This window comes from Hydra vulgaris, chromosome 03 (genome assembly GCF_038396675.1).
Source record: "Hydra vulgaris chromosome 03, alternate assembly HydraT2T_AEP".
Classification (NCBI taxonomy): domain Eukaryota; kingdom Metazoa; phylum Cnidaria; class Hydrozoa; order Anthoathecata; family Hydridae; genus Hydra; species Hydra vulgaris.
Window position 1 is genome coordinate 64,436,462 of NC_088922.1, and position 27,321 is coordinate 64,463,782.

Genomic DNA, 27,321 nt, shown 5'->3' on the forward strand with positions numbered 1-27,321 from the left:
TCCTTAAGTTATTATTGGCTTCTTCAACAACTTCTTCATCCAATAACTTGATATCGACACTATCCAATACTTTGTTAAAATTCTGCTTCATTATATTTTTAGCAAATTAAATTATTGCTGAATAATATAATATCAAATTAAATCAATGTAGACTAAAATGTATCAATATCCATTCAAAACTATTTTTATAAAAATATTCATTAGAGTAATGTATCAAAATAATTTGTTTTGACTTGAAGATTCTAAAATTTTTCTTAAGTGTGTAGTCAAACGTAACATGCGTGTAAATGTGTGTGCGTGCAACAAAACTGCTTATGAAAAATATTCATATTAAGAAATTTAAATTCTTTGACCCAAAAAACTATTATCTTAACATATTTCATGTTTATTTACAATATTTGGCAAAATTTGTTGAGTTTTTGCCCTTTTTGTGATCAGTCTGAGGCATAGTGCGATAAAAGAAAAAAACCTTTAATTTAATTTTTAAAATTTAAATTCATTTTATCAACATTATTAAAAAAAATAATAACCATGAAAAGAAATTTATCTACTTTCTGGGAAATAAATTTAAATTTAGATATAACACACTGTGGATCAGAGAGCATATTAGGTGTGATGGAGTGTCACCTGGGATTTTTTTTCTAATAAAACATTGTTTCCATTATACGAACATGACTTAATCATATCTAATATTAGCTTCACTTACTAAGAGTAAAAAAAAAACATGAAATTCTGAACCCCCTCTAATTAAAAAATGAGCGGGTTGTTAATTTTACATAGCCACAGCTCCAAGATGCCAAAGTATTTTTCAATGAAATTTGAAATCTATTGATTATTTTTGATTTAGTTAATGTTAGTATAAATTTTTTTTTTAAAAACACATTAAACTAGGGTGGGCATGGGTTGTCTAAATTTTTGAGTTTTATTTGTCCTATTGAAAAAAATTTGCTCCAGCCTTATGACTTTTTATAAGACAGTTTTATATAATTTCCATATAAATTAAGTGTTATAACCTTTTAATTCCAAAATCAACAACAGCAGTTTTCAATCTATCTTCATACAGCAGTTTTCTGCATCCTACATACTTTACAAAAAGAAAAAAATGGCAACGTGTAATGTGGATTTTTCATGAAACTGTTAGTGTCTTTCCAAGCAATGAAGCTGTTTCTTGTAGGCATAGAAAAGCATATCTAAACAATGATATTTTGTGTTCTGATTCAGAACCAAGATCTTTTCCAAAACAAGCTTCTTCTTTTATAGATTTTTTTTTATATCTCGAAAACAAGCTTCTTTTACAGATTTAAAAGTTCTTAAGTTTTGGACTACAGGAAGTAGATATGGTACTTAAAGTTGCACTTCAAATTAAAGTGAATCAAGTAATTTGAAAATTTTATTTGCATTATTACCATCCCATCCAATTCCAAGATATCCTCTTTTAATTATATAGTGTTTTTTTAACCACAACTCAAAACCATCCCACTCAGTTAAAAGAAATCCTCCTATCTTATCCATTACTCCAATAAGATGTAGTTCAGGTAGAGAAACTAAATTTTCTAGCAAAGTATTTTTATCCATGTTACAATATACTAGATGTTTGTTCACAATAGTATCAAGTTCCTTCATGGAAGATCTGATGGATCCATTCTTAATACATGCTTCATAACAAGAATCAAGGTTGCCAATAATTCTAAGAGTTCCTATATCAAGTGTACATTTTTACCTACCTGTGATAAAAGACCAAATAATGCAGATTTAAAATCAAAAGCAATATAATAGTTTAAATCTTCAATATTAAGATTAAGATTAAGTTTCTCAAGCACTAATCTAAGGTTTTCATTTTTTTTTTCAGAAATATCTTCACCAATGCCTATAATAAGGACTTTTTGAACTCGGCTATTTTGAAATTTATTTTCAAATTTTTATTCTCCCTCAAAAATATTCACAACATTTTTTAGGAAGCCTCCTTTTACCATCTAAAGAAACTCTCACAATACCTACACATGGATTTATACCCCTTTCTTTAACAATATGCAGGATTAAATCAGAGGGATTTTGTAATATAAACTAAATCTCTTATGATAGGTTTATTCTGGTTAGAAACAAATTCAAGTTCCTCTAAACTATAAAAATCATCAAGTTGTCGATTATCTAGTCTTTGAACTACATTACAGTTTTTTCCATTTAATCCAGTTCTAACGTGTGACGTGTAACGTGTTTCCATTTAATCCAGTTCTAACGTGTGACGTGTAACGTGTTTCCATTTAATCCAGTTCTAATAGTTAAAAAAAGTTTTTTCGTTGCATTGTCAGTTCAAGGGAGACTTGCAATACCCTGACTGTTTGAAAAGAAAATTGTTTACTACATCTGTTACTCTTTAAATCGGGAGCTCTAACTCTAATAGAGATAAGTGTTTTTTGTGTTTTTAGTTTAAAAAACTGTCCCTTTTCTATACCTTCGCTCTCCATCTTTTTTTTAATTATAGATCTGGCTATTTGTTATGCATTTCTTCCTAATTGTAAACAGTGGTTAATCAAGTTGTCTACAGCAGCAGCTTGTGTACTCTGATGAGAAATGCCTCAATCAGTAACAAGAAAACAAATACTGCATACATTTTCAGATACTTTCGGTTCAGTAAATTTTAGAATACTGATACCCAAACATGGATCTGAAGATCACATTTTGTGAGCCCATTCAATCTAAAGTATTCAAGACTACAAATTAAGAAATTTTCAACTACAACATAATTATGCAAAGAGATTTGTTTGTAATCACTTGTTTCGTTTATGTTATATATCTAAATATATAACATGCAAATGGCATTAAATACAACATACTGCTCATTGAGCAGTAATAAAGGACGACCCATATAGTCTATAAAAATGTTTAAATGTATAATATTTCAATGTTATCTAAAAAAGTTTAAATTTTTTTCATAACATTGATATATTATACATTTAAACATAAATACTTTATGTTTAAATGTATACCAATGTTATGTAAAAAAGCTTTTTTCAACCTAACACACTGCATACAGAAATAATGTATTTGGTATTTTCATTTATTGAATATTATTATATTAGGCAAAGAGTATCATTTAGACAATTTTCATTAACAGAGAGGCGCTATGATATTTTATTTTATATTAACAGTTCAGTTTGGCGTCTAGTATACTAAATTTGCAACAGTAACTTTTTTAACTGAATTTCAAATTTAGTTTAAATGATTATCTAGCAAATTAAAGAGTTCTTTTATGTAAAATTTGAAATGCAACTTAATTTTGCTTACTATATGTACTATCTATATTAAATTTATATAAATTATTGTTATATTATATATACTATAATACTAACAATAATTTATCAGTTAAAAAATCCCATCCATTAAATCTCTGGTCTCTGGTAGAGACCAGAGAGACCAGATATGCTCTCCAGTCCTTTAAATCTTAAAATCTCCATTAAAAATAATGAAAAATAAAGCCATTATTATTTTGTGACACATTTGAATTTTGCAATTATCTTGTTCACAACTAGACTTAAACTAGTCTTTAGCTCATTAAAATATTTCAATAAAATCATGTGAACACTCCATGATTGGATAAAATCATTGAGTTAGCCCTACTAATCTCATATACCTCAATTTCAATAGGTTTTGACACTTTTAAAGAATCTTATAAAATTTTAAAATCTATTTACTCCTAGAAACTTTTCCTGTCTAAAAGTAATTTTGAATGCATGGTGTGTTATTCCATATGAAATCACTTAATTTTTTGAAGGCATCCCAGAGTATCACCTCAGATTTCCTTCAAATTTTGACCACCTACAAATTTATGAAAAAACTTGATATTTAAAAATTTTGGCTGAATTGACCAACTGTTCAAAAATTATGATTGAATCAATAAAGAAAATCTGAAAATTTTTAGTATCTGGAGCTTACAGTAAATTTTTGTGATTTTTGATGGACTATAACTTTGTAAATGACTTGTTGTAGCCTGTTAAAGTATGATTTAAAAAAAAAAATATGATAAACTACATTCACTAAACTAAACTCATGCGGTAGTGGTGTAGTGGTAAAGCGCTTGCTTTATAAGCAAGAGGTTCCGAGTTCGATCCCCACCACGCCCCTGGTAGTACCGCGCTCAACTTGTTTCTACGCGCAGCGGCCTTGTTTGTCAAGGTTTGTGTTTCGGAGTTATAGAGTTGAGAGAGGGTTATAACCACTATTAAGTAGTCTCCTCATCTGTAGTGGCCTTCTTGGCCTTGAGGAGGTGAATAACAAAAAAATATATATATAAGTTCAAAGCATCATACTATACCATATATTTTTTTTTAATTCTGATTCACTTCCAACAAGGCTGCAAGCAACCACTATTAAAATGGGAATTACTAGAGAAAAAGAATAAAGCTATTGAGCAAGGAAACAGTTGACAGAAGACTTAAAAAGTTGAAGGTTGTATGAGTCAGAAAAACATAAAGATGGAGAGAGTTCCAAAGGGTTGAAGCCCGGGGGAAAAATTTAGACAAATAAAAGTTTTTAGAGCATGCATGGACAAATACGGTAAAAGAATGAGAATTTGCTGAATGACAAGTCAAGCAAGGATGAGTTTTGGTTGATGGAACTAGAGATGAAAGCTCCTTTGAGCAGCGACCATAATAGTATTTGTAGAAAAGAGAAAGAGATGCAACTTTACGACGATGGGAAAGAGGCTCAATCTAAGCAGATAGACCGAGTTCAACTACGTTTACAATGCGTTATTGGACCTTGAAGAAAAAGAGCATCTTTAGAAGAATCAGCCCAAATATGACAACAGTATTCCATACAAGGACAAACAAGAGATGTAGAGGTAGAGAATGAAATCAGGAGAGAGAAAATGGCAAACACGATAAAGAGAAGCAACCTTGGAAGATGCTAATTTAGCAATCAATTATATATATGGTTTCATGATCCATGAAAAGTCAGTAGTAAATGATAATCCAAGAAGATGTAAAGAAGAGGACTCAGTGAGAGGGTTTCTATTCATTAATATAGGAATCATTCTTTTTGCGAAAAAAGCACCTACATTCGGCAATATTTCCGGTAAATATCGCCAGGGTAGGAGGGTACCGCTTCCCAAATTAATTTCCTAGAATAGCCCCTGCATGATAAAATCTTTCAGTCACAGCAGTTGGCGAGTCAGCTGTAGAGCGAGAGGATCGAAAACTGTATTGATTTGCTGACGGCAAGTTATTTGACTTATGATGGGATGTGAGAAATTTGTTAATCAAAAACTCTAAGACCTTGCTAATAACAGAAAGAAGACTGATTGGACAATAATTGGAGGGGTCAGAATGTTCACCGGAGTTTTTGAAAATTGGAACAACAGAAGCCATTTTCCAGCAAACAGGAAAACAAGACTTTGTCAAGCACTTATTAAATAGTTTAAAGAAAATTGAAGAGAGTTCTGGACAACAATTTTGTAAGACAGTGACAGGTATGTTGTTGTTGTCAGGACCACAAACTGTAGAAGAGTTTAATCGAGATATGACCATATTTAAAATATTTACTTTATTTCTTAAGTGATACGCACGTTTAAAAAAAATGTTATTAAACAAATGCTGAAAGCAGACAATATATATTTAAAATAAACATTTTGCTATGGAAACATTTGTGGGTAACATTGATTCATGTTTAACTATTTTTTAAATTATTTAAACAGATGCTGTAGCCACATGTTAAATGAAGAAATATAACTATTTTTATCCACATAATACTAAATGTAAACAACAACACCATTCGGCAGGTATAAATTAAACTAAGTTCTAGTGTTTTTGCTGTTAAAGAATTTTAGTCAAAAGATAAGAAAAACCACACTATACATTTTTTTACATGCTTTTTTTATGTTGTATTTAAATACTAATTAAGTTAATTCATATATATATGAAATATAAAAAAGCAATTTTATTTTTAATAAAATTAAAAATTAATAAGAACTATTTAAGATTATTTTGTAGCAGTTTTTTTTAATCACATCTTTTAGTTTTAGGGTAACATTGAAATTATATGAAATGGAATTAAACAAAGCAAACCCTAAGGAGTTAAATAAATAAAAAAAAGGACCGATACATCAAATGTCATCAGATCTAAAAACCGACACTTGCAAAAAGTTAAAATCCACACCTAATGATGTTACATAATACTGGTAATTGTTATTGCAGAAAAACTTTCTTGTTGTTTCAAGAAGTCTGTCAAAAATAAATCCAGCAAAAAATTATAACAAAAAGTTCTAAATCATAAATTAACAATAAATCTTTAAGTAGACACTTTCAGAACCAAAGCTAATTGATATCTTTTAAATAATATTTCATTAAAATTTTATGACAATATTACAACTTTTTAATGTTACTAATTTTCAAAAAATATAGGTCCATGCTAGTATACATTTAAAATGTTTTTTCTGCTTTGTTTGTCAAAACTACAAAGATAATTTACAAAATAATATCAATGTTATGTTGAGAGTAAGATTGACAGTTACTAACAACAAAATCAATTATCTGTCAATAATATTACATAAATAATTAATTTTTTTTATCAGTTTATGGCAGCAATATTATTGGTAAACATGTAAAATCATTATCACATCAAGATAAAAAATATGTTTTCTAAAGATGATGTAATAAAACTATGTTTGTTTGCTTGATGAGGGTTAGAGAAATTGTAAATAATTTTAAGCTAATACTTTACTTAACGATTAAAACAAATACCTGGATCACCAAATCTGCAGTTAAACTCAAGTACTTTTGGACCATCCTTAGTTAACATGATACCGGCATACAAAAGACCAACAAAGGGAGTTCCTTCTTCATTCAATTTTTGAACAGTTTTTTGCAATATTTCATTGTGCACAAAGTCAAGAATTTCTTTAGAAATCTAATTTATATTTTATTTAGTATAGTTAGCATATTTAGTATAACTAGCATATATAAAATAAATATGGATAAAAAGGTAAAAATTTGCTCACATACATGTGGCACAGAACAGTATGCACCCATTCCACCAGTATTAGGGCCTAAATCTCCATTATAAATACGCTTGAAATCCTGAGCAGGTGGAAATGAAGCAATATTAGTTCCATCACTGAATGCAAAAACCTTTTTTAAAAAAATAAAAACTTTAAGAAAAACAAATATTAATGATCAAAGCTAAGATATAATTAATAATTTTTATTTAATGATTCTAAACTTATTACATTTTAATAAAAATCTTTGCAAGAAACGCTTTTTGGGAACATTTATAAAAATTATACTATCTATTTCTTTTGAAATTCTTTTGAGAATTTTGAAAAAATACTAATTGATACTATAAAACTTATTGATACTATATTAGCCATACATTTATTACTAATGATACTAATATAATCATATTTGTCAAAATCATCATCTTTGTTAACATCATCATCATCATCATCATCATCATCATCATCATCATCATCATCATCATCATCATCATCATCATCATCATCATCATCATCATCATCACATCATCATCATCATCATCATCATCATCATCATCATCATCGTCATCTTCATCATCATCATCATCATCATCATCATCATCATCATCATTATCATCATCATCATCATCATCATCATCATCATCATCATCATCATCATTGTCATTATCATCAAGGTTAATTAAACTAATTAAACAAGGTTAAAATCTAATCAAAAACAATTATATGTTTTAGTTTTAAAATCAAAACAACTACCGATATTTCCTCGCCAACAATTTTTTCTTCAATAAGTATAGTTGTACCAGCATCGCCAAACTTTTTAAGCTGAAATTTAAAATACAAAAAATCTATAGGAGGTTTAAGATTTTTTTCAAATTTTTAAAATATTTTTTATGGTTTGTTTTATAAAATAAATCAAAACAATTAACAAAAACAATAAACGCCAAATACCCCTTTTCATTTTTAACTCATTTTGTTCTTACGGGTTAACCAAAACAAACTTGTATAAATGCAGAAATAGATTTAAATAACTTTTAACTCTACTCTTTGTTTTAACTTCTTTTGTTTGACTTTGTTTCAATTGCATTTGTTCAACCATTTTCAATAGTTTGAACTATCAGTCTAAACTTTTGTTTAATTGTGATCATTCAACTTTTAATTGTGTTTTCTCAACTTTGTTTTATTTGCCCCATCTCATAAGCAGAAGATAATGGGTGAGATGCTAGGTTTAAATGAAAAACATTGTTCTGTGTTATAATGCAAGTAGTTAGTTAAAACAGGGATGCTGTTGGTTAAATCGGCAGTATTAAAGGGCTAGATAGAAAATATTTTTGAATGAAGTTGAGGTAAAAACAATCGAGATGGCTTATTTTGTTAAACAAGGTAAAATATAAAATGAATGGAAGAAAATTTGGCTGGTAAAGAATGTGGTTCATGCAAAATAAATAAAAATTGCGTGACTAGGTAATGAAGATTTTAGAAAGAACTATTGCCAATAAAATAGGAAGCAGCATATTTATCAATAGCATAAAGTTTGGTTTAAAGCAAGGAAAAGAAACAACAAATGCAATACTTATTGTAAGTTATCATCAAGAAAGCTTCTTGATGATAGCTTACAATAAAATAATGAGAAAGTAGAATATACTTGAAAGTAACCATAACCAACAGAGTGTTTAGGAAAAGAGCTCGAGCAAACTCTATCGTTTTGGACAGTTTGGAAGCAATTGGTCCCAAGAGATGAGTTGTAAAAAAGGTGCTCTTAATATTGATGTTTTGGAGTCTAAAAAATATACTTATGCTGCTTATAAACATATCTATAATTATATAATCCTAATCCCCATGAATTTTTTTAACCAAAAAAAATATTTGGAAAAAATTAGTTTTAAACAAAACCCTTGCATGTGTTGTGATAAGTTATTTATAGAAAATTAATTATTTTTTTATAAAAATATTTATTCTCATAATACATAGTGCTTGTAAACAAGTCAGAAAATGTATTTAACTAAGCTATTTCAGATTCTGTTAACAATTCTTTTCTTATACACCAATGCTTAATATCAATAATTATCAAGCAACTGCACTTATCTTTTATACTGGTGTCACCTAAAGACAAGTGTAAAAAAGCATATCCAACAAGTGCAATTCACCATTTATACTTATTAGTAGAGTTAGTTGTTCCAAAGAACCTTTTAAATTGTCAAGGGAAAAAAAGCAAGTTTTCAGAATATAGAATAGCACATTCTAGACTAAAATTATGGAATACTATTTAAAAAGGCAAACAATTTAAATAAAGATAGTAATAGCAATAGCAATATAGATGCTGTAGCGAATTACATTGCGAAACACATTTATAGTTATATATGCATTATGACAGCCTACAGGTGAATAACAATTTCCTAAGAGCCTAAGATGAATAACGATTTCTAAACTTTAATTGAATTCCAAAACTTTTATTTTTATTTTATTCTTTCTATTCAACAGAAAATGTCAAAAAAAAAATGTCAGTATATTGAATAATAGTTGCTACAATTCTAAAGACTATACTATATATCTTACTTCTTACTTTTACTAATTTATTAAATTTTAATAATTTATTAAACTTCATTTAAATTTAATAATTTTATTTACTTATTATGCTCCATATTTTTCATCCTTTGTTGCTATAAGGTATTATAACAGAAAGGACTCTTTCTTTTTCTTCTTTTCTTTTCTCATATATAAGTTGGTGTTGAGTATAGCCTAAAGGATTTTTAACAAAAGTGTTTTTTAATAACTTATTAACAATTAATACTTCTTATTTACTTTTTAAATTATTATTATATTTATTATGTTTTATTATGACTTATCTTTCTACTTTTAATGGAGTGTTATATAACTTTCTACTTTAATGGAGTTTTATATAACATTAAGTACTAATTAGGATGATTCAAAAAAACAAAGTAACAGATTTCAGTTTTCAAATTTTTGATCTTTGCTATGATTAAAACAGTTGTGCAAAGTTTTTTGGATTATCTCAAATAAAATAGATAAAATTTAAGATAATCGCCCCTTGTGTGCTATTTTTCAAGAGCACCCAATATTAGTACCTGGTAAATAAACAAGCATTTTTTGTTGCATATTATTCAATACCGTACCCTGAAACAGTTTATCAGTTGCTGTACAATATGCATCTTTGTTAATTGATGGCTAATGTTTCTGAAATCACTTAAATAGTACAGTTAATGGACCTTCAGTTGGACCAAACAGAGACCTAAAAAATGAATTTTCAGAATGTATACAGAAATGGGAACTGGTAGCAAAACTTTAAAAAATTGGAGAGTTGCATGAGGTACTCCCCTTATTTTCCTCTGGCGGAGCGAGAACAAGTCTGTCAACATATATCTAGCAGAATTAACAAGGCTGAGCAAGCTAATATCAACCACGTAAGCAAAGAGTGGATAAGGTGCACATTTATTTTTAGACTACCTAACGAAGCAAGAAAACAGTTGCAAAACTGCATGCTCAATATCAACCGCTGTAGCAGGTCCTTGAAAAATCAAGAAGTTTGGTAATCTTACATAGCAAAGAATCGTGTTTTGTTAGTTAAGCGAATCATGTTGCCATTAGTCCAAGACAGGCTTCTCAAGGACGCGACCAAAAGACCATAACATGCTACCATTGCGGCAAGGATGGACATACCAGTCAAAACTGCAGCAAAGAAACTGAAAAGAAGACACCTGGCCCAGTACTGCCATAAAAAGTGTACAAACTCAAAAAACATGTAAGGGAGGCCACCCGTATTTGTGCAAGCAGCTTCCAACAAAATTTAAACCATAAACTCTCTGCGTATGTGTCAATGGAATAAAAACAAAAGCATTGTTAGACACTGAATACTCCAAATCGATTTTAAGTCGTGATATTGTAAACATAAAAAATGTCAAACCAGCAAGAGAAAAGGTTGTCATAATGAATGGGAAGTCAATTAAGTAAAACACCAGATTGTTGTTGACATTTCTATAAATGATACCACCCTCAAACTGGAATGCCTGGTCGCCGACATTGTTCCCGAATATCAAATGCTACTTGGTATGGAGGCAATAAGACTGCTTGGAAGGGTCCAAGTCAGGAGAGACGGCAAAACCATAAATTTCAATGTAGAACAACTAATTATTTTGCAGTCTATCAAGAAAAAATAAATAAAGTATCCTTGCCTACTATTCAAAAACTGATTGATAAAGTCTTCATAGCAGAATTCAAAATTAGCAGTTGTAGCGTGTCTTGGAAACCGCTGCTGAAAGCACCAACTTTAACAAACAGAATTCCAAATTATCATATCTCAGAAATAAAAAAATGAACAGGGATGGCTAAAACCATTTGAAGGGAGATTTAATGGCATCATTCCTTTGATGACAGTAATTCAACGAAACAAATTTATTTACAAGTACAACCATTGATGGACTACAGAAGTACAACCATTGATGGACTACTGAAGTACAACCATTGATGAACTACTGAAGTACAACCATTGATTGACTACTGATTTTTATGAATTTTGTTGTGCTTACTTCATTTTTGCACTTTTTTTTTCATTTTTGCGCTTTTTTTTTCATTTTTCGTTTGACCATGGCAATATAATAATTTTTACTTCCATGGTTTGACATGGTTTGCTTATAATTTGATAACAAATATTTCTTATTTACCGTCGCATTAGGAGCAAACTGCATATAAAAGAAATTTCCCTTTTCTTCCAGGTACATTTACTTTTTGGTAATTAGAGATTTAATATGAAAAGATCAATAAATAATACATCATTATCTTGTCGCAAACCAAATGAAAACTCATCAAAAAAATATTTGAAGATAAGATTGTGCAACACCTTTAAAAAAAAATGTGCTTCACTTGTTTGGAATTATTATGGAGAATTAGTAGCTGAAGATGGTCAAAATCTTGATGAAAGCAATTATTATTGCAAACCATGTTTGGAAATTGAAAAAGCCAAGTTAGATAATAAAAAGCCTGCCCATTTGTCGAAAATTCATTCAGTAAAACGTTCTACATCAAGTGGAAACATGAAAAATCATTTGTTTTTAGTACACAAAATTATTACTGATAAAGTATCTACTGAAGAAAAAAATAACATCTTAAAAAATTGGTGCAGCGTTAGCAGTTCATCATCGAAAGCAAAATTTGATATTACTCGTGACATTGCACTTTGGTTTTGTACCGATTTGCTATCTTTTAATCTTGTTAAAAGAACTGGTTTTATAAATTTTTTTGAAAAAAATTTAGGTATAGTCACTCCATCACGCTCATCTTTGGCATGCGGGGCTTTAATTGATATGTTCAAAGCTGTCAAAAGCAGTGTCAAAGATGTTTTAAAATATTCCATTGCTGCTTCTTTACTCTTTGATGGCTGGACAGATAAATACAAAAAACTGTCATATACAGGGTGTTAGCCAGAAAAAAAATTCATACAGCATTTTAGCGAAATTGGGAATTTAGGTGCGGCTAAAAAAAAAAAAAAAGGTCATTACATTCTGATATTTAAAAAAGTAGATACAATTTTTAAGATACAATTAAGTTTCAATAAAAATTTTCTATTTTTGCTGGGTTATTTATAGGAATATTTTTCTGTTTTATTTTTCAGGAACATTTTTATATTTTATAAATGTTAAATTATAATTATTCAACTTGTTTCATTTTGAGCAATTTTCGTCTGTTTTCGTTTTTAAATTGCTTCTCTCCTTTGTTTAATATTGTTGAGAGAAAACTAGAACAAAAGACAATTATTTGCAGTTTTAATGAATGAATTAATAAATTTATTTATTGAAACTTTGATCTATTTTAATTGCGTAAATCGCTTTTAAATACAGTTTTAAAAGGTTTAAACGATTAGTTACATATATTGTCTTCTTTTATTTTTATTTTCATTTTTAAATTATAAATGTAAAAAAAATGCTAAATAGTATTTAAATTTGAACAAAACATTTTTGACGATTTCCAAGATCCTCTTGTAACTTTTTAACTTGCTAAAACAACTTTTTAATGACAGTCGATAAAAAAACTATACATTATACTTTGGAATGCCAGAATTTTACGGCTTTTACGAAGGAAAACACTAAAAAAAAAATTATTACAGGTTTGTAAAATGTGTAAAATTGTAATTTTTGTAAAATCCAGACGTTTGACAACCCTAATTATATGGAAAGATTTTGAATATATCAGATTTAAAATACTTAGTATTTTAAAACGAAAAATTTTTAAATAGTTAAAAAAAAATTTTAACTTTCTAACATAGGTAATCGTATTATTGTTCATCATATTTTATATTACAATTTTTATCATAAGATAAATTCAAATAGTAAAAAACTTATTTAAATCGATAGCTTTTAAGTGAAAGTTATATTAAAGTTTCCGAAATTTTAATAACCTTTTATTGAAAAATTGGTTGGCTCGCTAATTTCCGTCAAATATAATGCTACTTTTATTTAAATACTCGGTGTAGTTAAGGCGATTTACAAATTATTCGAATTTATTTATTTGAAATTGGCATGATTTTATAGGCGTATTATGTCCAAACAAAAGCTTTAGACGTTATATTTTTTTTCGCTTCAGGTTTTTTTAATATATGAAGAATTTTTCTCTTTTTTATATAATATTCTAATCCTTTTTACTACCCCTAATTGTGAATACAAAGAATACCATTTTGGAGCTTTTAGATCACTTTAGCTCATCGACGTTAACATGAATTTAGTTAAAATCTTTTGAAAAAGTGCCTTAATTTACTATAGATCCTAGTTCTAATTGTTTCTGACCTATTAGCTTTATATAGTTGTCAAAATACAATATTTCTATCAATTTTTACAAAAAATACAAGAATTCCGACCAAAAAAGAACTTGCAATCAAGAAAAAGCGCCAATAAACGTTAAAAGTTTTAAATCTATGATGTTCATTTTACCTAAAAATCGTATTTATCTAAAATCTTATACGAATTTGGACAAGTGAATTAGGATTTTAAGAAGATTTAAAAAAAAAATCTACAATCTGGGTTTTTTCGCTTCAAATATTTATATTTTATGATATCGCAAAATTTATCATCTTATTTTTTCCGTCTTTTTATGATTCACAGACCTGATCATTTAACAGAAATATGTAGTAGTCAACAAAATATCATACAGACGCTATAGTATTTTAAAATTACCTTAACTACACCGAGTAAGTAAGACATTTAAGGGGCAGATCGATTTTTTTCAATTTATAAATATACATTAAATATCTAAGTAAATTTTGAATTTGTAAATTTAAAAAAATTAATTATTGTAATTATTGTAAACATTGGTTAATAATTAATAATATTATAATATTATTTAATTATCTTCTTTTATGTTTTACGCAAATATAACATATATAATACATTTCATTGCAAGTTTTATTTTTGATTTTTTTTGTCTGTTTTCGGTTTACTTTCCCAGCTAACTTATTTTACCGAAATTATTAATAAATCTTTTAATATAAAAACGTTATTAACTTATTTTATATTATAATGTTTATTAATATGCAAATTTTATTTGTACCTTTCCTAACTTAAGATAAAAAGCAAGAATGTAAATAAAGAGTTTTTAAATAACAAAAATAAATTAATAAAAGAATTTATTAAACGTATTGAATAATTTTAACTGGAGAATAACTGACGTCAATTAAAAATTAAAAACATTTTTTTTTCAACTTTTGAATGAATGATCTTGCTTGTTAATGACGACACTTTTTTTTTCACTTTAAAAAATCAATCTTAATTCTTTATTGATTAACTTAATTCATTTCCTTGTCGCGCGTACTAATTGCGTTTTTTACTAGTCTAGCACAACAATTTAAATCTGAGACTGATTTCATTTTTTTTTTACCATGATCTTAAAAACCTTTGGGTAAAAATTTTTCAAAAAGCAAGGGGTTGCACCCTACATCACAGAATTCGCTGAAATTTGGCAAAAAGGTTTAAAAATATAAGTTAGGGAAGAATGTAAATTTTTTTCAAAAAATTCTCATCCCTTTAAGAGTTACAGCAACTTGAAGTTAGTTAGTTTTTAACTGAAAAATGAGGGGGGAAAAGTGTTGGAAATAGGTTAGTTTACTATTATCCTTTTAACAAGCTTATGGTAATGTTGCGAATCTAAAATTTGGTACCAAAGGAGTTTAAAATCAGCTGAATCTGAAAATCATAGTCTCATATCTGTCAAAACAATAGAATATAGTTTATTGTTAGATCCACAAAACGCACTTACTAACAACAATAAAAAAGGACATTTACAAGTATAGCTCTAGAAAAAACCTGACTGATGGAAAAAACTTTTGGTTTTAATTTTCTTAAATATTTGACATATATCTACTTTGCGAACCAAATTTTTATTGGCCTTATGTTTTGTCGAGAAGTTATTAATGTTTTGGTTTTTCAATTTTTCTAAAAAAATTTTGTAAAAAAAAAAAAGTTCGCAAATGTATTTTGATATTGAACTAAATACAATTATTTTTATTTTTAAATTAAATTGGTCTAATTAATCATAATCTATAAATTAATTATATAATTATGTTTTTTTAAATCAACTGACTATAATTATTAGAGTTAGTTGATTAAAAAAAACAGTATACATGATTAAATTATTTACAAAGTTATTACAAAATATAGTTCAACATTTTGTAAATTTATAAATTTGTTAGTTGTTATTTTCATTACATAATAGTTATTTCATTTTTGTTACATAATAGTTATGTCATTAAGTTAAACAATATTATATAACCTTTTATTCTTAATTGTTTTATTGTAATCAAATAGTAATTATCTCATCAATAAAAAAAAAAGTAATAAAATGACATACAAATTTCTAATAAATATAACCATGTTAAGTTATATAGCTAAATAAAATTATATTTGGTTATATTTTAATTTCACACAAAATTTTTGTAAATAGTTGGTAGAGAATTGGCAATAATTAGTAGGTACTTAGGCATTTAAAATATGTCTGTTAGAACAAATAGCTATTTCTTCAAGCAATATGTTCCTTATAAATACAACTTAAATTTTTATAGTGGACATATTGTTTGTGTTTAAGTGTGATTTACTTGGTAGGACATAGTATTTAAGATTTCTTGTTTTTAAGTGTTTAGACTGAGATTACTCATTATAGTTTTATATGGATAACAAAATAAATTGCTGCTTTGTAAACAATTATGGAGCTTGTTATAAACAGTCATATACCCAAGTAAGAAATCTGATTGAAGATATTGACAGCAATGTTAAAAAACTACTTGTAAAACGAACAAATATGAAAAAAGAACAAATCACTAGCATATGCACACATCATTATGATATGTTAGTTGTAAGATATGAGGGTAATCAGAAAAGTTGTTGTAATCCATTTCTGACTCACCAAAAGGTGTGTAGAGGTAAAAATTTATACATTTATATTTCATTAATAATATCATTCTTAATAAATTGTTTATAAGTTTTTTTAATAATTATCATAATTAAAAATATAACTAATTTTATAGTAATATAATTACATAGTATAAATAACGTTATTTAAGTAATGTAATTACTCTTTTTTTTTCAGCATCACTACGTGTGATTACAATGCATACTGTGTTAGAAGCAGAAACTATAGGTTTAAATCTTACACCTGGAAAGAAATTGTGTCCAACCTGTCGAAGTAAAGTTATGAAACGTTTATCAAAAAGTACGAGTGAAAATAAAAATGATGAAGATTTTGATATTGTTAGTGAAACGTCCATTCAAAATAAAAAAGAAGGTGTGGATACACACTTTACATTTGCTGGAGTATCTCCTATTAAGGTCAAAGGATTGCATAAGTCAGGTAAAATCAGAGAAGGTAAACGAAAATTGACAGCATTAACAACCTCCATTAAAAAAAAGGTAGCCACTTCCCTTAATATATCAGAAGAAAGTTTTGAAGAGCAGTCAAATTTTGTTAACGAGTATATTGAAAACGCAAACTTGTTTGATAACATGATGGTATCACTAACTAACAAAATTGCAGAGTCTACAGCAATATCTAAAAAAATACAACTGACGACACTTGCTCCAACAGACTGGTCAATAAAAAAGGTTTCTGAAACATTACATGTAACAAACTATGTAGCTCGAACTGCACATAAGTTGGCATTAGAAAAAGGTATTTTAACTATGCCTAATCCAAAATTAGGAAAAGTTCTTCCTGATGTAACAGTTCAACTGGTCAAGACTTTTTATGAAGATGATGAACATAGCCGTATAATGCCTGGTAAGAAGGATTATGTAAGCATAAAGAAAAATGTTCACACGCAAAAATGTTTGCTATTATGCAATTTAAAGGAATTGTTTGTTGCCTTTAAAACCAAGAACCCAGAAATAAAAATAGGATTTTCAAGGTTTTGCACATTGCGACCTAAATGGTGTATTACTGTTGGTGCCTCAGGAACACATTCTGTATGCGTCTGTGCTATTCATCAGAATTTGAAACTGCTTTTACATCCTCTTGGTTTAACATACAAAGAATTATTACCTTATATTGTGTGTGATATAACTAATAAAGACTGTATGATGCGGAAATGTGAAAAATGCCCTGCAACTAAGAATGTATTGGTTGAAAAACTTTATGATTTACTTGGAGAATTTGAAGATGATGAGGAGGTAGAATTTGATCAGTGGACAACAACAGATAGGTCAAACTTGACACATAATAAAGAGCCAGTGTTTGAATACATCGAATTAGTATGTAGAAAAATGGAAAAACTCGCACCACATTCTTATTTAGCAAAAAGTCAAGCATCATACCTGAGATCAAGAAAAGAAAATATGAATGAGGTAACAGCATTATTTTTGGGTGATTTTTCGGAAAACTATAAATTTGTAGTTCAAGATGAAGTGCAAAGCTTTCATTGGACAAATTTACAATGTACACTTCATCCTGTGATTATTTATTTCAAAAAAGAAGGTATTCTCAAGCACAAATCTTATTGTATTATTTCGGATGATATGATCCATGATGTGAACATGGTATATAAAATTATTGATGTTGTTAGCAATGATATAAAAACAAATCTGCCTCAAATAAAAAATATTGAATACTTTTCTGATGGGTGTGCAGGTCAATATAAGAATTGCAAAAATATTTTAAATCTTTGTTTCCATCTTGAAGATTTTGGATTATCTGCTAAATGGAACTTTTTTGCAACTAGCCACGGTAAACAACCTTGTGATGGGATAGGTGGTACAGTCAAACGTTTAGCAAAACTAGCAAGCTTGCAAAGAGATATGGGTAATTATATTCTATCTCCACAAGCAATGTATAAATATTGCCATGAAAACATTGAAGGTGTACATTTCATATATATCTCATCAGAAGATTTATTTTTGGTGAGAAACACTCTTAAAGAACGATTGGATACTGCAACAACAATACCTGGAACACGTAGTTACCATCAATTTGTACCACTTGGCCATCAAAAGGTAAAAAATATATGTTTAATATACCTTTTACTATCTTTTAAAAAACATGCATAACTTTTGTTGATCAAATAGATTTTTGATTTGAGCAGATCATTGTCAAAAATATTTATATTTTATTTTGGGCTCGCAATTTCCTTTCAATGCATTTAATAAAACATCTTTAACAAAAATGAATAAATGCATATGTTATTATTTTGCTAGGTAGGCACAAAGCTATGCAGTGTTGATGAAGAATTTGCTTTAATTCATGACTTTGGAAACGTCCAGATAACAACTGTAAACCTAGTACCAGGTGATTTTGCCTGTGTTTCCTATGAACAAAAGTGGTGGATAGGAGTCATTGAAGATATTAATCTGAAAGAAAAAGACGTGCTTGTAAAATTGATGTGTCCGAATGGTCCTGCACGGTTGTTTAAATGGCCACCAATAGATAGCCAATGCTGGATTCCAAATGTCCACATCATTTGCAAAGTTGAGGTACCAATAACAAAAACAGGGCTTTGCTACTATTTAGCCAAAGACGACTTTAAAAAAATTGTTTTCCTAAGGAAATAGAGATTATTATGTCTTATCCATACTTAGACCTTATGCTTATGTGTACAACTTGTAAATAATGTGAATGTAAAGCATGTATAAAATCACTAAAATTGAGTATTTCTTTTTTATATTTTTTTACAATTTTAAATAACATGAAAATAAAAAAATAAAAAAAGTAACTAAACTGTTAATTTCTGATTTGATTGATTGGTAAAAGGTTGGGATTGAGTGTCTGGTTTAATAAATATCACAAAGTTTTGTGTCCACATCAATCATCAATAATTCCTTAAGTAAATGTAAGGCCAAAATAAAATTGGTTCGAAAAGTAGATGTTCATCTTATCTTTAAGAAAATCAAAATTAAATTTGTTTTCTATCAGTCAGACTTTTTTTATAGCTATAATTGTCAATGCCCTTTTGTATCGGCATAATTGAGTGTATTTTATGGATGGTAAAATAAAGTACATTGTTTTCTTTTGACAGATAAAAACCTATATTTTTTGGATTAAACAGGTTTTAAACTCTTTTGGTACAAAATTTCAGAACTGTAGCATTACTACAAGCACCTTATAAGGGTAAAAGTAAATGGAATAACTTTCGGCACTTTTCCCCCCTCATTTTACAGTCAAAATCAAGAAAACTTCAAGCTGCATTAAGTTATAAACGAATAGGAATTTTATGAAAAAATTTTACAGTCTTTGCTAATATATATCTCTAAACATTTGTGCCAAGTTTCAAAAAATTTGGTGATGTAGGGTGCAGATTTGTGTTTTTTTGTGTTTTTTGAAAAATTTTTACTCCTTTGGGAATTTTAAACCAATTAGGAAACCGCGTTATACGCGGCGCCATCAGGCTGGCTAACACCCTGATATATAGGTGTAAAGTGTTCAGTAATAACCAGTGAATGGGATAGAAAAATTTTTACTTTAGCTTGTACACCACTGGAAAACCACACAGCAGAAAATATTGCAGATTTTATGAAGAATGTTATTAAAGATATGTTTAGCAAGCAGTATGGAGAGTTACATTTGCATAATGTTTACGATGGTGCTGCAAATATGATGAAGACTTCTAGTCAACTGGGTTGTGAAGAGCCACAACATTGCTTAGCTCATGTGCTGAATTTACTTCTGGTTTCTGATGGTCTAAACAAATGTTCCGAAGTCTTAAAATTGCTCAAGAAATGTCGAAATATTGTTACATGTTTGAGCTTCAAATCTACTGATCTAATTAACGAATTTTTGTGTACGAATGATGATGTGGATGTTTATAATAAATTACGAAAAATTGCTGAAGTAAAAGAACTTGTTAATCTTGATTAACAATTCCCAATTAGACTAATATCGAATGAGAATCAATTAAACCCAAATGACAATCCGGTGATATTGATGATGATGATGATAATGATGATGATGATGATGATGATGATGATGATGATGATGATGATGATGATGATGATGATGATGATGATGATGATGATGATGATGATGATGATGATGATGATGACAATCATCATCATCATCTTAATCATTGGCATCATTATCATTTTCTCTGATCTCTCTTTCTCTCTCTAAGGTCATTGCTTCTTTTCCTATCTTTTAAAGACACCATATATCCATCTGATCTACTTTGTTCTTTCTTATTTATCATTGTAAAGATTTATGAATTACATTATATTTGTATATATTATTTTTGTGACTTTTTCTTATATTTTCTTAAACTTTCATAACAAATTTTAATTTGAACAAAGTAAAAAAAAACAGCAACAACAACAACAAAAATCCAGCCCCAGCTAGTAACCCCTGCAAATTGTGTTTGTTTAGCCGGGGCCGGGTTTGCAAAAACCTTTGTTTTTAGCCGGGGCCGGGTCCCCGGTCACTTACTAGTTATGGAGCAAGGAAACAGTTGACAGAAGACTTTAAAAGTTGAAGGTTGTATGAGTCAGGAAAACATGAAGATGGGAGAGAGTTCCAAAGGGTTGAAGTGTGGAGAAAAAAGCTAGACAAATAAAAGTTTTTGGAGCATAAAGTAAAAGAATGAGACTTTGATGAATGACGAGTCAAGCGAGAACGAGTTTTAGTTGATGGAACTAGAGATAATAGCTCCTTTGAGCAGCGACCATGATAGTGTTTGTAGAAATGAGAAAGAGATACAACTTTACTATGGGAAAGAGGCTCAAGCTTAGCAGATAGACTGGGTCCAACTAAATTTACAATAGGTTTTTGGACCTTGTCTAGAAAAGGAAGAGTATCATTAGAACCAGCCCAAAATATGACAACTGTATTCCACACAGAGACTAAAAGTTTTGTAGAGGTAGAGAATGAAATCAGGAGAGAGAAAATGGTGAGCACAATAAAGAGAAGCAACCTTAGCAGATGCTAATTTAGCAATTGATTATATATATGGTTTCCATTAAAGGTCAGTAAATGATAATCAAAGTAGACGTAAAGAAGAGGACTCAGTGAGAAGGTTCCCATTCATTAATATGAAAATGTCAACAGTACCACAATAGTTGTTTGCAGTAAATAACTGAGTTTTGCTGTAGTTAAAATCATAGCCACTGTGAGCCCCAATCTGTTACAGAAGTGAAATCAGATTCAAAATTGACTGCCTGTTCTAAGGCGATTGAAAAGAGAAGAATTTTTGTCAAGACAGGAGTATTAAGTTGAGTCATCAGCAAAAAGAGCTACTTTAGATGTAAGGTTGTCGGGAAGATCATTAATAAAGATAAGAAACAAAATAGGACCAAAGATAGAACCTTGAGGTACCCCAGAAGTTACTGGAAATATAGAAAAGTGTTGGCCTTCGAGGATGACTTTAATAAAATTTTCACAGAAACACCATATGAAACAAGCTTATGGAGAAGATCAACATGCCAAACTTTGTCGAAAGCCTTAGATATGTAATGCTTGATAAAATCTTTCATTCACAGAAGTTGGCGAGTCAGCTGTAGAGCAAACATTTATTCTTATAATTCAAAAACTCTTTATTTACATTTTTACTGTTTATCTTAATTTTGAAAAGTTACAAAGATCTTTGCATTTTAATAAATGATATACTTTAAAATAAGTTAAGAACATTTTTATACTAAAGGAATTAAAATTACTTTTGGTAAACAAAATTCGCTGGTATAGTACACCAAAAGTTTCAACAATATAAAAATCATAAATGAATCTTGCAAAGAAACGTATTATTTATGTTATATTTGCATAAAACGTAAAAGAAGATAATTAAATATACATAAATTTTTATAATAATTTTTAATTTTATTTATAAATAGAAAAGTTTAATTTACAAAAACAATATTTATAAATACAAAAACTAATATATATTTATTTAATTTACAAATACAAAATTTATGTAACTTTTGTACTTGTAAATTAAAAAAAAATTAATTTATGTATTTAAATATATATTTTTTTATTTAAACTACTAGTATACTAGATATTTAAATTCGCTGCCTAAATTTACTTGATACACTCGCACGGTCAACAAATCTCACTCTGCCCTTTAAAGGTCTTTGTTGCTTATTTAAATTAATTTTAAAATAGCATATTGCATCAAAGGTTCTTTTAACTAATATTCTATTTGACCAAAATTAGCAAGCCAAGCAAGTCTTTCTGATTAAAAAAAAAAGCTATCGAAAACAATTTGATCATTTAAAAGCTATCAATTTAAATAAGTTTTTTAAAGCCTTAAAAATCATATTTGATGCAATTTTAAATCACTATAAATTTATTTAAAATTTACACATTAAAATTTATTTAATGACTAAAACTATAATATAAAATCATAAGACAAATATTTATGTAAAAAAGTTCAAAAAAAATTTTCAAGTATAATAAAACTTTTAGTTTTAAAATACTATTGCATTTAAAAACTTAAATATTCAAAAACATTTCATACAATATATAGTGCTTTTATCATTAGTCATCATAAAAAAAGTCATTTCAGATATTTAAAAAGTTATAAGAGGATTGTGGAAACTGTTGAAAAAGTTTTGTTGAAAATTTAATACTATAAAGCATTTTTTTTTTTTTTACATTTATAATTTGAGAATGAAAATAAATATAAAAGAAGACAATAAATGTAAGTAAATTGTTTAAACTTTTTAAAACTGTATTTAAAAGTGATGTACAGAATTAAAATAGATCAAAATCATCAAACTGCTACCCCATTGTTATAGAATTTAAGAACGTTGCCAATTAAAAAGCTCTTATGAACTCTAGCAAACTTGCTACACATGAAACTTTCAAGAACTACAGAGTCAATCTTGACTTATCACCTGCTGAAAGAGAACTTGAATATCAATTACGCAAAGACAGCAACACTCTTAATAATAAAATTCATAATGATAACTCTGATGCACCCTTTCACTGGAGCATTTGCAATAGACAAGATCTGTAGTGTCTTTACTCTTCACCAACACAGGTGGTGTTGATGTTAAACAAATTAGCTTTAACATCAACACCACTCACTTACCAACCATCTGCACCAATACCATTACATCTCTATCTCTGAAACATTAGCAAACTAATTAATTGATCATTTTCAAAGTGTTTGGATCAGTAAGAAATAACCCCCATTTTTACCCTTAATAACATTCTGAACCAACTCAACAAACTAAATATAGAATCGTCAAGACCCAATGATCTTTCTCTGCTTTTACACAAATCTGCTTGCTTTGAATTGCCCCATCACTCTGTATCCTATTTAATCGCCTCATAGAAAACAGTTACCTACCTGACATAAGGGAGTTAGTGAACATAACACCAATTCCAAAAATATTTAACCCATTATCATTTAATGACTATTGTCCCATTGCCATTACATCCACATAATGCAATGTTTTTGAACACATTACCAAACTCATTATCCATCACACCAAGCACATATGGGCCTTTAACAGTTTGATTTTTTTCCAGGACATTGTACAAGATAAAACAAATCAATTTTTGCAATATTCTTAAGTTTTGCAAAAGCATTTTATCTTGTCAGTCATGACAAATTAAATCTAAAGTTAATGAACATTCTATCTAGCTGGCTCACTTCCTGGATTGCAGCCTACTTATCTAAGCAATGCCGAAGAATTAAATTTGACTGGAAATGTAATGAAACTAATGTATTTCAAGGTAACCTTCTTGATTCAATCTTGTTCCTTTGTTTATATTTTCGACATTAACACCACCTATGTATGCTGATGACTTCTTGACTTATATAATCTAGAATAAAGTTCCTGCCAACTTACCTCAATTCATTGTAGATGGTGTTGCACTATGGTCTGCGGTCAATGGAATGAAAATAATAGTTCTAAATGTAAAACCATTAGAATTAATCCCAGTTGATCTAAAATTCAAGCTATACCTTATCTTAAATTAGTCAACAGCCACTAATACCTTGGAATCATGCTCAATGAGAATTTTGAAATTTGGGGTGACCAATGGACAAAAGTGCACAATAATATAAAATCAGTACCATATCTACTCAAACGTCTTAAGCAATTTGGACACACTCAGGCTAACCTTCTACAAGCCTACAGATATTATGCTATTAGCACACTGATATACAAAAAAAAGATTTAATACTTCCATAAAAATGTCTTAAACATTATTGGAATTGATATAACAAACTTGAGTGCCCTCAATATTAGTTTTACCATTGAAGAGTTACTAGACTTGTTACTAGTTTTTTTTTTTTAATTTAAATTCACCTCCCCAAGACCATGAAGGCCACTACAGTCGAGGAGGTGACTTTAATTATGGTTACAACCCTCTCTTAAATCGATAACTCCAAAACACAAACTTTGAATAACAAGGCCGCTGCGTAGAGAAACAAGTTGAGCATGATACTATCAGGGACATAGTGGGGATCAAACTTGGAACTTCTCACCTATGAGGCAAACGCTCTACCACTACACCACTGCCACATTAAACTATTGAAGATTTGTATTAATATCTTTAAAAGAATTCTTGCTGACTTATGCCATCTCATAACCATTAACCTAGCTCACACCAACAGCAGAAACGCAAACAGATTTCCATTCAGGGAATAAATACACATTGTACAGTTGGCAAATGAAAGTAACCAGTTTGTTAATGTTGGTTGACCACCAAGGTTTTGAGTTGCTTGTCGCAATTTTTTATAAAAACTTTTGCATTTAGTACAGTTCTCATATATTCAAATAAATTTTTCTTATAAGTCTAAGTATAGACTAGAAATAATTTGCGTAGATAAAAGTATTATTGTAAACTATTGATAACAGTTTTTTCACTTGAATTGAGCGTTTATTTTATAAAAGAAATAGGTGCTTTTTTTTATGACAACAAAGTCTTGATAAATATAAAAGAAGCCATTTACAAATATTTAAAAAACCCTTTGCTTTTAAAGGGATCACAAACCTCCAAGACATGTTGTGTTCATATTAAAGAAAATGTTTGTTTACATAATCGATCTTTTACACAAACAAAAAAAATCAATGATGTCATGTACTAAAACTCTTAGGAATAAAACGCACTTGAATAAATTATCAAGTCTGTATATTGCAACGTATATTATGCTGCCTTCTTGGCCTATAACAAAACGAAGAAGGCGAGCTTCAACTAAAATTAAAAAGTTTGTTTTTCTTGGTATGCATTTGTTATTTATATTTAATCAAAATAATCTAGCCCAAACATTTTTTTTTATCATCCTCTTTAATATGAACACAACATGTCTTGGGGGTTTGGGATCCCTTTATTGTTTTGTAATTATTAAGATCTTATTGTTACAGGTGCCTGATAACTTGATACTTTTAAAGTATTTTAAAGTACTGCATTGTAATTAAATTTAATTTCAAACCACATTAAAAATCATTTAAACTTATAAATTAAAAGTTATTGATAGAATCTAAATTTGGTATTTAAAAAAAATTTCTTAAAACAATCTTAAACATTTCATATTCTTTTTTTTTATTTATCACTATTTTAATTTTTACATTTTTTTACGTTTTAAAGAGATTCTCTAGTGCCAAGACTAGTTATGTTTATTTTGTAAACAAAAAATTATTAGCAAATAAGTTTTGAGTTTACTAAAATTATCAAAACAATTTATTTATTGAGATATTACCAAGAGTCATTCCAGCTCAATTCAATTTGTGCTCGGCACCATGTCATCTCAGATTTTGATGATTTTTGGAATATAAGCTTATATTAATGAAAGAAAACTTCAAATTTTAGTTTCTGACTCTTTACGGTTTCAGAGATGTCGATACTCAGTCCCAATCTCCTTTTTGATTTTTTTCTTCAGCGCCATTTATTTTTCAAGGTAATTACATAACACAATTAGCTTTAACTTATGAAATACTTGCATAAAATGGTGTTGAAAAATTGTACCTAACTATTTTTTAGGGAGAGGAACTCAAAAATGATACCCAAAAACATTAAAAAATTAAAGCTTCTCTATGAAAATTCAATTTCAAAATGGTGTAACACATTTTATAAGTTTTTTGATGCTCCGTAGAAAAAGAAGTCTTGAGATGTCTAAAAGACACGATTCTGAAAATTTTTCCTATGGTTCTATATATAACAAACTTCTTATTAAAAAAAAACTGCAGGGGTTTTCTTTTTTGAATCTGGTTTATTTGCATTAAAAGTTTTATAAAAAAATTAAGAAAAATTGTTATTTAATAATGAAAAAAATTATATACATTTTTTTTTCACTTTTTTAAAAAGATTTTAGAATCTCAGATACAGTTCTAATATATAAACTTGTTTGCATTTCACATTAAAGATCTTTACTTTAAACAAACTTTATATTTAATAAAGGATTTTTTATTTACGATTGTTCAAATAATTATTTTAATATTATTTTGTACATAACAAAAAAAAGAATATAAAAATGATAATGATAAAGAAAGATATTCAATTGGATTAATAAAGAAAGAAAATTGTCACAAACATCCAATGATATCAAAAAAGATGTGAAAATCAAAATATCAAAAATGAAGTGAAATCCAATGATATCAAGAAAATTTCAAGTCTCAATGATGTTGAAAAAGACTTGATAATTAGTTGTTCTGGCATTGAAAATGATAAAAATGCTATGGTTTGCTTCCATGAATATGTTTACTTAAATCATTACTCCACAACCCACATATTTTTCTATGATCCATTTAATTCACACAATAGAAAAAGAAAAAAAGGTATTATTACTTAGCCACAAAGCTTTTTTTTAAATTTATTGTAATTATATTTACTAGATTTTTTTTGCAAAAAACTCACTGAAGTAGTAATTATCACTTGTGTTTTTGGGTTTATAAAAGGATTTAAAGAAATTTATAAAC

General features: G+C 28.4%; 2 protein-coding genes across 2 annotated transcripts in view; one reads left to right on the plus strand and one right to left on the minus strand.

Annotated features, from left to right (window-relative positions):
* Positions 1-27,321, minus strand: part of LOC100199281 (trifunctional purine biosynthetic protein adenosine-3) — a 53,618-nt gene that overhangs the window by 23,359 nt on the left and 2,938 nt on the right. Inside the window, exons 2-4 of the mRNA XM_065793983.1 lie at positions 7,742-7,810; positions 6,999-7,124; positions 6,738-6,903 (exon numbers count right to left, since the gene is read on the minus strand). Coding sequence (XP_065650055.1) covers positions 6,738-6,903; positions 6,999-7,124; positions 7,742-7,810 — 361 coding nt within the window. The remainder of the gene's footprint in view (positions 1-6,737; positions 6,904-6,998; positions 7,125-7,741; positions 7,811-27,321) is intronic.
* LOC136077844 (uncharacterized) lies at positions 16,151-20,323 on the plus strand. Its single transcript, XM_065791996.1, has 5 exons — positions 16,151-16,403; positions 16,571-18,465; positions 18,667-18,942; positions 19,515-19,530; positions 19,932-20,323. Exons 1-5 carry the CDS (start codon positions 16,151-16,153, stop codon positions 20,321-20,323), a joined length of 2,832 nt encoding a protein of 943 aa, XP_065648068.1.